At 51.8% G+C, this 14,343-nt stretch overlaps 1 protein-coding gene across 2 annotated transcripts in view; it reads right to left on the bottom strand.

Moving 5' to 3' along the window:
• Nucleotides 1–14,343, bottom strand: part of OLFM1 (olfactomedin 1) — a 53,665-nt gene that overhangs the window by 27,115 nt on the left and 12,207 nt on the right. The window contains exon 1 of one of the 2 annotated variants that reach the window (XM_026687400.2): nt 2,173–2,668. The exons of the other annotated variant lie outside the window; for it this stretch is intronic. Within the exon in view, the coding sequence (XP_026543185.1) occupies nt 2,173–2,322 (150 nt within the window). The 5' untranslated portion in view covers nt 2,323–2,668. Of the gene's footprint in view, nt 1–2,172; nt 2,669–14,343 lie in introns of those variants that run through there. 2 annotated transcript variants of the gene reach the window in all.

Below are 14,343 nucleotides of genomic sequence, written 5' to 3'. Positions count from 1 at the left end.
CGCAGGGATCACCGAGTACATTGGAAATTTCATCTCCCCCTCCGCCCCGAGTTGTTACGTAAAGCTGCTATTTCCTGCTACCGACACTGCAGGAGGGGTACGGGGTAAGCTTCCCAACGATGCAGATCTCTTCTTCATTTTGGAAGGAGCCACCCCAAAAAAGAGGTATTTGCACCGCTCAAACCACCTCACAGCTCCGCTGAATAAAGGCCTTCCCTCCCTACAGCCATTGACTTTGCAAGGGTCTTTGGGGCAGGGAAAGCCGCCTTGCCAATCCCGCCTGTGGCCCTGCTGCCCGGGACGGGGTGTGTGTGTCCCCCCCTGGAGCGGTGTTCCACAGAGGAACTGGCAGGCTTTCCGAGGGGGGCCATTCACACCACACCCAGACGCCCAATCCACTTCAGAGCACAGACCGTAGTCAAGAGAAGAGGCGAGGCAAGTCGCCCAACCGCTTTAAGTCCCACTGATTCCTCGAGAGCCGGTTGGTTGGGTGTCGTGGGCGAAGGCCCCCGTTCTTGTCCCCCCTTAGGCACAAAGCTAGCTTGGTGACCCTGGGCCAGTCACTGTCTCTCAGCCCTAGGAAGCAGGTAAATTGCTTCCCAAAAAAACCCTTTCCAAGAAAATTTCAGGGATTGGTCCTGTTAGTTGTCTCTCACACACACCAATGGGGGAGTTTGGAGGGGCGGGGGAGCTTTCGCCATCAAAGAGTGCCAAGCTAGAGCCATGTCTCTGCTCAGGACCCAGAAAGCAGTCGGTCAGCGCTTACGGTCAGTGCCCTCCATCTCTGCGGGACTGTGGCCTCACCAGAGTCACAAACCCAAATCGCCCTGGCCTTCTGCTGATGAGCAGGGCTCTGTGGCCTATGGAGGGTCATTTGGGGAGGCAAGAGGAAGGGGGAGCGGGGGGGAGGATTCAGCCACGTGCAACGCCCATCCTGATCCTGCTGGCTGGACAGCCCCCCTCAGCTCCAGCTCAGCCCAGGAGGCCAAAGTCTTCCAAACACACCACCAAAACTCAACTTCTGCCCTCAGAGCTCAGAGGGGGGTCCTCTTTTGGGCAACCCCCCCCCACCCTCATTTTTCATGCCCACCCAAAACCTCTCTCTCTCCCACATTTGCCTCTAAAGACACCCAACAGCTTATCTCATCCAACTCACTTTTTTCTCTTCCTTGGGGGCTGGGGAGAGAGAGAAAGGCAAAATACGATCTGCATGTAAACCGTTAAAAAAAGAAATCATTTTCTAAATCAACCGGTGGGTATTTATAAGGAGGGGAAGCACATCGGAATCTAAAGCACATCATCTCTTGTAGCTGAAAAAGGCTTCTCCTCCACCCAGACTGAGCCCTCCTCCTCGGAAATCCTCCCTCAAGAGCCCTTGAAGGCATTAAAGGAAGGAGAGCCACTTAAAAGCAAGGGATGAAAAAGCGCAGACTGGAGAGGACGGGACCTCATAGCAGAAACCTGGAAGAACGGAAGGGTGCCATGTCACCCCCCCACCCCCACCCTAGATTCACCTGTCATCTTCCTTAGGTTTTGGGGGTTTTTGTGCCGTGGCCCCCAAGACCCCCCCCTTTTTTTAGTGCACCCTAAAGTCTTCGACACTGGAGCTTTGATTTCTCCTCCTTCCAAAGCCTCAGGATGGACTGATACATAAACTGGCACTCCGGAGCCTTATCTGCTGCCCGACCCCCCCCAGGCATGTACATCTCCCCCCCAATCCTTGTGTTCATCCCCCAGGTTCACCTCGGCCTTGATTCCCGCCTTGCGGGGGCCTGAAACTGCCACGGGGGCGTCTCCTCCTCCCCCTTGTCCTTTGGGGGCGCGCCCCCACTCCCCTTCACCAGCCCCTGCGGAGGTTTTCCCCACGGCCCCTTTCCCCGCTCCTTCGAGGGGATTCCCCGCTCCGTCGGGAGGGACCGACAGCCTGGGTGTCCGGCGACCGGAGGACGCGACCCGCGCTCAAACTTTGCGGCCGCGGGCCCCACTCCCCTCCCCGCCCGAAACGGCTCCCCTCCCGGCCGGCGTCTTCCCCGCATCGCCGCTCCCGGCGCGGACCTCGCCCGCCCGCCCCGCGCGGGGGTCTGCGCCGGTTCCGTCCGGCGGCCCTTGACGGATGGCTGCGGCGGGCCGGCCGCGACTCCCCCCTTTCCCCCGGAGCGGCGCGTGACTCACGCCGGTGCTGCGGTCCAAGGTGCCCCCCGAGGCGGCGCTGAGCTTGGTGGTGTTGAGCCCCACGAGCGAGGGCAGCGTCTGCGACATCCAGTTGGTGATCATGGCCATCGTGCTCAGCACCACGCCGATCTTCAGCAGCGGCACCGACATGGTCCCGGCAGGGCGCGCCCGCCCTTCCTCGCCGCCGCCGCCGCCGCCGCTGGGGCGCTCCGCCCGCCGCCGCCGCCGCCGCCGCCGCCTTCATTCCCAGCCGGGCTGCCTGCGCCCCGCGGGGCCGGACGCTGCGCCCCGCCGGTCGCCCGGAGCGCCGCTCCGCCGTTGCTGGCCCATGGCCGTCCGCTCGCCTCTCCGGGGCCGCCGCCTGAGCGCCTCCTCGCCGCCGCCGCCGCCCCCCAGAGCTCCCGAGGCTGGGAACGCTGCGCCGAGCGGAATGGGCGATCTGGCAGCCGGCGGCCCCGCCCGCCCGCCCGCCCGCTCCGCCCCGATATCCCCGCCGACCCGCCGGCAGCGCGCGCGGGACTGAGAGGCGGAGCCCAGCCGGGGCGGCCAGCCAGCTGCGCGGCTGCTGATGTCAGGCCAGCCGGAGCCCCCGCCGCCTCGCGCGCTTCCTTGCTGCCCTCTGGCGGGCGAGGCGGGCAGGGGCCCGAGCCGGCCCGCGAGGCCCCGGCCCAGCCGCAGCCGGGACCCCCGTCGGCCGCCTCAGGCCCGCCACTCTCCCAGCGCCGCCGCCCGGCTTCTCCTGCGCCCAACCGCCGCACCAACGCCGGGCTCGGCCTTGAGGGGCGCCGCCAGGTGCGGCCTCTGCCCTCCGCGCCTTTCTGCCGGTGGCCCCTCAGGCAGCCTCTCTTCCCCCTCCGCCTCCTTAGCGAGCGGGCCTGCGGAGAGGCCGGGGGGCCTGAGGGAGGGGGGGCCTGAGGGAGGAGGTCTCCTGCCGGGGAAAAGGTCCAGCGCCGGGCCGGGTTGCCCTGCGAAGCCTCCCGCTGCTGGCCACCGGTTGGAGGCCTGCAGGGTAGGCGCACGGCTGTTTGCCTGAGGAGAGAATCCGGCCCTTGTTATTCATGACTGGGGTTCCTCCTCCCAAAATGATCGCCACCTTTTCTTCTGCCTCAGGATTCAATCTGAGGACCCTTGACGAGGTTCCCATCACTGGGGCCCTGACAGGTGAGGCTGGGAGAAACTCCCCCCACTCCCTCCCTGTTTGTCTACGGAGATGCTCAGTCATTTCGGGTCATGGTTGTCCCGAAGGGGCTTTTTTGGGTAACCAGAAAGTCCAGTTGCCTCTTGAAAAAGCACCTTCGGATCCCCTCCCTGTTATTCCAAGAATCAAAGAAACAATCCACAATCCACCCACAACGCTGGGGAAGGATTCGTATCAACATCAGTGACCACAAAACCTGAACATCTTTTTTTAACTTCATTTTATTAAAATGTTACAGTTTTAAAAACAGATCATATTTACAATTTTTGCATTGGCTTTTCCATATTCGTTTACTTATATGTATATACTTATGTACATCAATTACATTTACATTTTGGATTATCTTTTGTTCCTGTTATCTAACCAAACATACCATTTCTCCCAGACCGCATAGTATTCTTTTTCTTCCTTCTCCTGCAATTCCATTATAAGTTTATTCATTTCCACACAATCCATACTTTTTTTAATTAACATATTATCTGTGGGACTACTTTCTGGTTTTCAGTTTTGAGCATAGGTTATTCTAGCTGATGTCAATATGTATATATTCAATTTCTTTCTTGTGATCGCCTCTGATTATCCCTAATAGGAACATTTCTGGCTTAAGTTCTATAACCTGAACATCTAAAGGACCCCTGAGTTGCTGCAAACACAGCAGTTGTCGAGGATCAGAGATTCCGTTCGAATTTCTCAAAAGAACTAGGCGTTGTAGAAATATTCCCTCCCATCCTTAAGAAATTAGTTCAGATGATCTTCTTGGCAGATGTCCACCCTTGTGCTTCAAGATAAAGGTCTGGTGACCGATACACGCTTGCTTTTAACTTTGATGGTGCTTGATGATGATGCTTTCCGTGGCTTGATAATTCTGGGTTTGGCTCAAGGTACTTTGCAGACCAACTGACCTCTTTCATTCCTTAACCAAGATAAGCCGGTTTGATGAAGGCTGCTTAAGAATCATCCTCGCGGAGCAGCTTCTGTAAGGCAAGGCTGGCTTGATGCTTCAGGAAAGATTGGTGAGCTTTGGTGCCATCTCCCAGCCCAACACAGCTACTGCAGGACCACAGCTGGGAGGAGAGCAAAGTCACCCTCGCCTTGGCGGTCAAGGGGATGAAAGACAAGCCCCCCAACTTGAGCCTGGGCAGGTGGGAGGTTTAGCTGGACCTCAGGAAGTCTTTGGCCAGGGAAACGGGCTGCCACAGGAAAGCAATGCGTTCTTTTCTCTTCGAACAGAGGTGGCGGCGTGGATTGTGCACTGAGCAGCAGTGGGTGTGAGAACATGACCTCCATTCCAACAGTGGATGGAGAATGAAATCCTGGCACTCTTTGGGGCACAGAATCCTTTCTGCCTGACCTGGAAGCCACCAGAGAAGCGGTTCCCAGCTTCTCTAGCTATGAGCCCTTTGTGGGCGTCCTTCCAATCCCCCACGTTGGCTCCTTTTGTGGGGGAGGCACCCCCACACTGATGGATCTCAGGAAAAGAACAGGGAGGCTGTGGCACGAGCTATCCAGAAGCAGCCAGAGCGTCTCTGCGTGGGGACGTCTCCACTTTCTTCGGCTCTTCAATCCCCCATTCACTGAATCTGTTCAGGAAGAAGGCAGCTGTGTTCACTCAAGGGAAAAGCTGTTTGACTGGTGATTGTTTTTTGAAGCATCGTGCCAGAAAAGGGATCAGTTCAATAGCCAGGTTAAAGGTATGATGCAAACTCAGTTGGGATACCAAGTGGCTTCTTCAGCTCTGACAAGATAGTGGGAAATTTGGATTTACAAAATGTCTCCAAAAGGAAAAAGTCCAGTTGCCTCTTGAAAAAGCACCTTAGGGACAACCATGACCTGGGTGACGGAGAATCTCTACAGACTTTTAGCTATACAATTTGGGATGGACCCCCTTGGAATGGTGTGGGAGGAGGAATGGATTTCCAGAGGAAACAAAAATTGCAGGCTACAGGAGCCATTTGCACCATTCAGGTGACCCTGAGGATACAGATGCACCTCCAGGTGGCCTCAACGACCCTGTCAGCTGGTGCTCCATTCAAAATCCAAGAAAGAAATACTTAGACTCCATTAATTAGAGAAAAGATATCTTTTACTGGAGGTCAAGTGGTAGCAACAAAAGAATTCTGAATCTGAGAAAATGAGCGGGTAAATCACTTATACAAAGTGATGGCAACGTTCCCACCCCCAATAGTTCAATTGGCTCATCCAATTAAAAGTTGTGTATAGCATCATGTGGGCATCTCCAGGTGGTGATGAGGCCTCTGTCCATTGACCTTGACCTATTTTGATAAAGAGTTGCGGCTGCGCATAGCATAGGATAGAAGCCTAAGCAAGAATCTTCCCCCCCACCAACTTATACAGTTTTGTTTTGTAACACCTCCAACTCACTTCCCATAACCATGTCCCCCCTCCTCCCCCCATTACTTATGACAGCCGAAAGATGCAAAGCGAAGGAAGAAAATCTTGAGGGCTGACAGACCCTCTAAAAGGATGAAAATGACCATCTGCCTGCAAGGAATATAAATCTTTCCATTCCCCACTATCTTGTCAGAGCTGAAGAAGCTTCTTGGGTGAGAAGCAAAACATCTTCAAAGGAACAAACAAGAAAGTCCAATTGCCTCCTGAAAAAGCACCTTTGGAACAAGCATGACCTGGATGACTGAGAATCTGTACAGACTTTTAGCTATGTAATTTGGGATGGACACCCTTGGAATGGTATGGGAGGAGGAACGGATTTCCAGAGGAAAAAAATTGCAAACTAGAGGAACACAGATAAACCTCCAGGTGGCCTCAACTACCCCCTAAAAGGATGCAAATGACCAGCTGCCTGCAAGGAGTGTAAATCCTTCCCTTCCCCACCATCCTGTCAGCACTGAGGAAGCTTCTTGGATGAGAAGCGAAACGTCTTCAAAGGAAAAACAAGGAACTCCAATTGCCTCCTGAAAAAGCACCTTTGGGATTATTGGTATGTGCACATAGCACACCATATCCGAGAGTCTTCTGGAACAAAAACTGTTCCAATCACGTCTGAGTTCCCACAACAGAAACACAAACTACCCATTCCACTTGTCTATCTCATTGTGTGACATTGCATATCTGGCCAAGAGGTGGGCTCTCTCTCATTCATTGGGGGATTGAAATTGTGGGGACCTGAGAGGTAGGAAGCCCCACAATATCCCCAGGTGTTGGAATAATCATTTCTATTCCACACCTGCCGTTGGATTTACAGGACACTTAGAGTGACTGCCAAGAAAACTAGGGATTTTCAAAGTCAAATAGGACACAAGTGGCTATGCCCTTCCAACCACAAAGCGTGAGTTAAAATCTCCCCCCAAAAATGTGACATCCACCTCATCACTTAGATCAGCTGTTAGAATCTACTTTGTTGATTGAATTAGGAAACAATCAAATTATTTTCCTTTGCAGCTCAACTGCTGATCTATACCCTGCTTTTTCTTCAGGAGCTCCAGGTGTGCAATCCGCTGCCATGGCTGCCTTCTGTTTCGATTCCTGCAACAATCTTACGAGGTGCGTTGGGCAGAGAAACTATGGCAAGCCTGAAGCCCCAGGGAGGGAGGACTTGAACCCTCATCCTAATCCCTTCCCTACTGACCCACTCCTCTCGTCACACACCTGCTGACCCACGCTGGAGCAGGGCTGGAAGGAAGCTTGTGAGGGGCTCCTCCGGCAGCCGGTGAACAGAGGTATAGTGGCCCCTTCAGCAGCTGAATCAGAGGAGGAGGTGTGGGAGTCAAGGTCAGCATCAGGGCAGCCTGGGATCTCTGAGGGGGAAGAAGGAATGGAGCTGGGAGAGAGAGAGAGAGGGAGGGAGGGAGGGAGGGAGGGAGGGAGAGAGAGAGAGAGAGAGACGGAGGCAGAGCCTGGGCCACCTGTCAGCCCTTGGATGGAGAGTCAACAGCCCCCAGGTCCGGAGGTGGCTGATGAGGAAGAGGAGGAACACCTGGGTCCAGTGCCTGACGCACAGAAGGGAGAGGAGAGGAGAGCAGTGGAAATCTATGGGCCGGTCCTTGGGACGGAAGAACTGCTGCTAGTGAAGCCCCATCCTAACTAACTCTGGGATAAAAGGCAGGGGGCAGAGATAAATGGGTGTGGCAGACAACTAGTCATCTTCCAGCCAGACGGACTTGTTAGCCTGTGTTGAGAAAGAAACTTTGCCGGAGCTGCCGATTAAGGGAATATTTGAGTTCAACTCAGAGCGCTTGTCGTGTTTGGGGAGCTGGGTCAGAACCACAGGCCAGCTATGGAAAGCAGAGGAACCCAAAGAGCACAGTCCCTCGGACAGTTGGGGTCTGGCTCCCCACTCCAAGACCCCAGGACTAACCCAGCATGAAAGAGGGGAGGCTGGAGGCCGAGCGGATGTGGGACAGGGGCTCCCTTGGCTTCTGCTCAGAATGGGAGGCATCTTGGCAGGCTCTTCCTCCAGCCCTCCCTTCCCTCCATGCCTCCTGCGGCCTCTTGGAAAACTTCATCCCCCCACCCAATACGCCTCAGAGCTGCCTTTGCACTTTGTATATCCCTGAATCGGGGATGGTTTCAGCCGCAGGCAGTTGCATCCGTGTGGGCTTGCACGCTGATGGCTGCACAAGAAAGCAGAGCGGGTGGAAAAAGTCCCTCCCTCCCTCTTTTTCAGGAAATGACAATTTATTTTAAATGAGAACAGGTGGCTCTCTGTTAGGCATTTGAAATGCCATTAGAATATGCCTGCTTTAGTCTAATTTGCAAACATGGAGCCAGCAGACAGCCTGTCCCTGCTTCTCACCAGCAAAGGCAGCCGGCTCCTTGTTCTGTTTTTCCAGTCCCCCCTTCAGGGAATTGATCTGGGAGATAAATGGGACCTGCAGGTTTGAACTCCTTTGGGGAAGAGAAGGGAGGCAACTTTGGCTTCAAGGGCAGGTTTAGGGCATCTCTGACTCTCACACACACACACACACACACACACACACACACACCCATTATTCTCCTCTCCATTGTTTGGTCAGGCGGCACAACTTTGTCTTGTTCCTTTCCTTTTTTTTTGTCTGGGCACAAGCTGTCCTCAAAATAGCCATAGCAATAGCACTTAGATTTACAGTGTGTACCACTTCACAGTGCTTTGCAGCCCTCTCTAAGTGGTTTACAGAGTCAACATAATGCACCTTCAACAATCTGGATTCTCATTTTACTGACCTCGGAAGAATGGAAGGCTGAATCAACCCTTGATCAGGATCAATCTGCTGGCAGTGGGCAGAATTAGCCTGCAATGCTGCGTTTCTGACTAGTGTGCTACTAGGGCTCTTCAAAGTAGCTATTCCCACATGGATATTTTAACTAAAAGTGTACTGACCAAGACTTCCTGAGACCGTAATTAAGTGCACACTTAGTCCAAACAACTCTTGTTTTATTTCAATGCTGGGAATTATGTTCATTCGCAGCCTGTAATGAGTCCCAAACAGTCCCTCGAGATAAGCACCCACCTTTCTCTCCTTTGAATTGCTGCCAACAACTAAAGTGCCAAATGAACTGTAAAAAACCAACCGAAGTACAAAGTCCACACAGAGCTTCAAGGATTAATCTGGACAGAGCAAACGACTTTGCTTCCTGCAAAGGTTCCTCTACCTTTGCCTGTCCTTTATGCCTTAGGGGAGGGACAATCACCTCCAAGACTTACTCTCGAGTCTCCCCTTTTGTTTCAGCTGCTCTCGCCTTTTAGCAACTCTGCGCACACGCGCACTGGGAATAGGGAAGCCTCGCTGCTGCCAGACTCTGGAGGCTCCGGAGTCAACAGATGACTCCCAGGTGGCCCTGGCCCCATCTCTGCATCGGATGCAGGACCCTCGTCCGAGTCCTCTCCAGACTCCCAGACTGGTCCCTGTTCTTCCCCACTGTCCAATTCCGCTGCCCCGGCTGCCGGCGAACCACAACAAAAAGGGGCATTATGCTTCTCTGAGAATTAAGCTGGTGTCACTTGTTCTTTCTTTGGGGGCGGGGAGTATCTGCTCCCATCATCCAGCAGTTTGGCCACCAGTACCTGTAGCATTGCCAAGAGGGGGGATTCCAGTGGTCAAAAAAAACACAAGGTGGGGTCAGTGGGCCCCTGTGACCAGGTTATAGATCAGCATTTCCCAACCCCAGGAACTCAAAGGTGAGCAGGTTTCAACTCCAGCTGGGGAATTCTGGGAGTTGAAATCCACCCACTTAAAGGTTGCTGAAGCTGAGAAACTCAATTCTGGGTCATTCCTGACACAGCCGAGCAGCTCCCCTCAGTGCCCTGTTTCCTTCCATGCTTCCTCGGGTGGAAAGATTGAGATTTCCTCTCCTTCATGTTACCTACGGGTTTTTGTCCTGTAACTCGGAGTCATTTTTTCTTCTGGTAGAAATGCCGGCCTGGATGTCTCCTGATTTTCGAAGGGCAGAGGAGCCTGGGGTCAGGTTGGCCTCAAAAGGAGGCAACTCCACTGGAGGGACAGAAGCGAGGAAGGCAAAATGTTTGCCCTTCTTCCAGCTTAGGGGTTTTTTTCCCCCTGAAAAATATATGGAAAAATCTCAGAGGAGGTAAGGTTCTGAAAGAGTCAGAAGTGGAGGTAAAATGGGAGGTAAAATGAGCCAGAAGTGGAGGTAAAATGGAGGTAAAGAGCCAGAAGTGGAGGTAAAATGGAGGTAAAGAGCCAGAAGTGGAGGTAAAATGGAGGTAAAGAGCCAGAAGTGGAGGTAAAATGGAGGTAAAGAGCCAGAAGTGGAGGTAAAGTGCACTTTTCGGCCTTTTATCCTCTCAGCTGATCAGACTTGTTTTCCTCCTCTCAGATGGTCAGTTCGCTCAACCAGTCCGGACCTCAGTGGTGCAGTGGTTAGAGTGCAGTACTGCAAGCTACTCCCACTGCAATTTGGCAGATCGAATCCCACCAGGCTCCAGGTTGACTCAGCCTTCCATCCTTCCAAGGTGGGTAAAATGAGGACCCAGATTGTTGGGGGAAAGAGGCTGACTCTGATATACTTTGAGAAGCGCTATAAAGCGGTATATAAGTCTAAGTGCTATTGCTATTGCTATACCACCACTGCTCCAAAGTTCCTTCCAGCACTGTTGAATAACAAATAACAGAGTTGGAAGGGACCTTGTTGTTCTGTTATTGGTATTCTTGCTTTCCTAGTTCTGGGAATCTTCCTTGCTGGTTCTTTGCCTCCTTGTATTTCAGCTACATTCCAATAAGGACCCCGTGTAGCCCCCATGTGGGCAAGGCTGTGTCAGGAAACAGGTATTGCAACTTGCTGGATCCAGGAACAGCCAGATGCTGGAAGGGCTCCACTCCACGGGTCCCATGTTTGAATGGGACACTCTCTTTGGTATGGCAAGGGACCCCGAGGAAACTTTCCATCCTTGACTCAACATGGGAGGGGAGGCTTTCAATGCCCCCTTTGGCCACCCAGGCGCTTCTCTTCCCTTTTTCGTTGGGCCAGATGCCAGCTAGCCTCACATTCCTTTGCCCAAGGATGCTAAGCCCGATGGCGGACAGAGAACTCTTTCAAAAAATGACCCAAGGCTGGAAATTATCTCGCTCTCCCCAATTCTTCTTTTTTTTTCATGCTGAAAACTGATGCTGGTGAAATGCTACATGGTTATCCCCTTTGTCCAATGATGCAGGTGGGTCTGGTTCTGGACTGGGAGTAGCCACAGTCCCCTTTTCTCCCCACACAGCTCCTCCCTGCTCTCCAAGGCAGCTAGAAAGTCCAGAGAGAACTGGGGGGTGGGGGGCGAGGTGAGAACTGGGAGCCCCAGCAAGAGGTCAGGGAAACTGCCCCCCTTCTCGAGAGATGCAAGCCCCATGCAAGGCAGTTGTGATGACCCAAAGGGGCATGGCACAAAAGCATCAAAGTCACCAAAGTAGGTAACGTCCCTTTAATTCCTCCAGCTTGGCCCCCAATGTCCAGTTATCATTGGTTGGAGAAAAAACTCTCCCAAGAACAGTTTTTAAAGGGAAGAAATTCCATCCAACCCAAGTACATCTAAATTATAAATAAAAACCAACACAAACCACAAGCTGCAGCAATTAACAAGACAGGGCAGGATAAGGAATTGCAGAACTCAAAAGATAATGAAACACACACAGTTGGGAGGACGCCAGAACCCAGATAAGATGTGACAAACAAAGATAATTCACGCTTTGCTTCCAGCAAGGAGCTGTGTGCAAACACAATCCTGTTTCCCCAGCTGCAGCTGATGAAGGGAATCAGGGCCTTTTTCTCCCCTGTAACTCACATTGCTCCCTTATCCGTTCCTCCCTGCGTGCCCTAGGATGCAGAGGGGGTGGGCCTGGGTCTTCCTCTGAATGCCCAGCCAGACTGTGCCCCTCCCCTGTTTCTTCCACAGCCACCAGAGCCACATTCCCACTCCCTGTCAGCTGTTCCCCCTCCCTCTCGGAATCAGACTCCAACATGGGCATGATAGCAATTGGTCTGCACCAGCCACTGCCGGGGGGAGGCGGGGGGGTTTCCTGACCCTTCTTAGCTTTTGTAGCTTCCACTTCAAGAAGAAAATGAGGGGTCCCGCTTCCCTTTTCTCTCAGCCCCAAAGACCTGAGCTGGCTTTCCTTGGTGATGGTGTGACTTTCCAGGTGCTCTTGGAATCGCACCTCTGAGCAGCTGCAGCCAGAAGAGGCAGGGCGTGGCTCTGGGAGTTGCAGGTGGTGTGTTAGGAGGACTGCAGGGCTGGAGTTCTTGCACACCCAGGTGTGACCAAGATACTGGGTGCCTGCCAGTTTATAAACCAGGGTTGCTGGGATGAAATGGCTCAGAGTGATGTCGGGACTTAAGTCCTGATGGCGCAGTATAACTTCTTGTCCACGCGGACAAAATGCTCTTGTCCACGCGGAACCCAAGGTAGGAGACTCAAGCAGGCCAGGCAGGGAGGGGGGATGTGTCAGCCGGATCTCTAGCTTGGCTGCTTGCTATCGGGTGCCATAGTATTGGGGAGGGGGGATGCTCGGATATTTGGGAAGGGGAAGTGAGCTGCTGTGATCCCATGAGAACTGGAAGGGAGGTTTGCACTCACGGAACATGGCGCTGCCAAAGGGAGGTGTTTACACTCCTATGGAGCCAACTGTCTGCCATCACTTCAAACTTAGTCAAAGCACCTCGTCCCGAAATCAATGGAGTTGGGGGTTTTCTTTCCTGAGCTTGGAACAGAGGCAGGCCTGACATTAGGAAAGATCTGATTCAAACTGGCCCAAAATCGAAGAAATCGGGACCTGAGTATGTGGGCCCTTTCTCCATGAGCCACGGTGGCGCAGTGGTTAGAGTGCAGTACTGCAGGCTGCTTCTGCTGGCTGCCGGCTGCCTGCAATTTGGCAGTTCGAATCTCACCAGGCTCAAAGTTGACTCAGCCTTCCGTCCTTCTGAGGTGGATAAAATGAGGACCCGGATGGTTGGGGGCAAGAGGCTGACTCTGTAAATGACTTAGAGAGGGATGGAAAAAGCACTGTGAAGCGGTATATAAGGCTATTGCTAAGTGCTATTGTGGCCAGAGCTTTCATTAAGTAAGACTGTAGCTTGGATCAAAGATGGGGTGCCTATTTGAGCAAAAGGGATTAGCATTTCTGTGCACTAAACTACACCCTCCTTGTAATTTTTTTCATAACAGGCTTTGTCCCGGATTTCCTTTGAGTGCGAAGAACTGTTCGCATTGCCTAATTCAGAGTCATTTGACCAGGGCAATGTGTGTGTGTGTGTGTGTGTGTGTGTGTGTGTGTGTGTGTTTATCTTTGAGCCCTTTATGTGGGAAGTGTGTGTGGGGGATTTCTAAGGAAGGAACTATTGGGGCCAGAGAGCTTGTTTGCAACTTTGAAGGGAGTCCCAAATGCTGAGACCCTGGAGGGTCTCTACTCACATTCCAGGACATCTCAATTATTTTGGGGCATTTAGGGGACAGTCAGAACGCAAACATCCAGCACTTTTATTTCCAGATTATTGCTCGGTCTTCATAAGAATATTACCAGTTTGGTTGGTTTATTCAGAAATTAAAGTAAAAAGAGTTTTAAAGTAATCATTGCCAGTTTGGTATAGCATCTAAGGCACCGGCCTAAAAACCAGGAGCCATGAGTTCTAGTCCCGCCTTAGGCATAAAAGCCAGCTGGGTGACTTTGGGTCAGTCATCCCTTCTGCCCAACCTAACTCTCATGGGAGTTGTTATGGGGAAAATAGGAAGGTGTGTTGGATATGTTCCCTCTATTGAGTTATTTGTAAAAAAATAATAATAATAATAAAAGTGGGATACAAAGACATAAATTTGGTCTTTTGTTTGCAAAAAGTAAAGGTGGGATAAATTAATTAAACACTTTTAATTATTTTTAAAAACCATGCTAGTGAAAAAAGGACCTCGCACTCTGGTGCCTTTGAACTTGGAAGCCCTGTGCTTTGGTCGGAGGCCAACAGGTAATATTTTGTAGATGAGATTGGAAAGTTGAACCAAATCTAGGAGAATCTGGGGCCGGTTGCTCCCTTAAGTTCCGCCTGATTCTGCCCATCTCTATTCCCAATAAACTTCACAGAAGGAAATCCTGCTTCCTTTTTGCTTTGAAACATCTGTTCTTAATCTGTTTTGTTGTGGGGCCCAATTTTGGTGGAATCATAAGAAAATAATTCATTTTTAAAAATGAAACGATTTCTTTGCCTTCTCTTCCTAATGTTCTATTAAATGGGTTACTCCGGCTTTAAAATCTCTTTGTTTCTAGCAATGATATTCCAGCCAAAAGCCTCCCACAATTGATTAGTTTTCCATTTTGAGCACTTTGTGTTCCTGGTAAGACCTTTTTAAACAAATGCATGATGTTTGTTTAGTTTTTTTAAAAAAATTACAGTACACTCCAAATTATTCTCTAAGAAAACAAAGGAAGCTTTTTTAAAAAACAAGTCAACCAGAACTGGATCCCTAAATATTTGGGTGACATGAATGGATACATTTGTGTGGTATTTATTCTTGGATGCTGAGC

The sequence above is a fragment of the Notechis scutatus genome, chromosome 15, assembly GCF_049901735.1.
Source record: "Notechis scutatus isolate UNSWTSFEM ecotype Mainland chromosome 15, rNotScu1.2, whole genome shotgun sequence".
In the NCBI taxonomy this organism is placed as follows: Eukaryota; Metazoa; Chordata; class Lepidosauria; order Squamata; family Elapidae; genus Notechis; species Notechis scutatus.
This window is presented reverse-complemented; position numbering and strand designations above follow the sequence as displayed.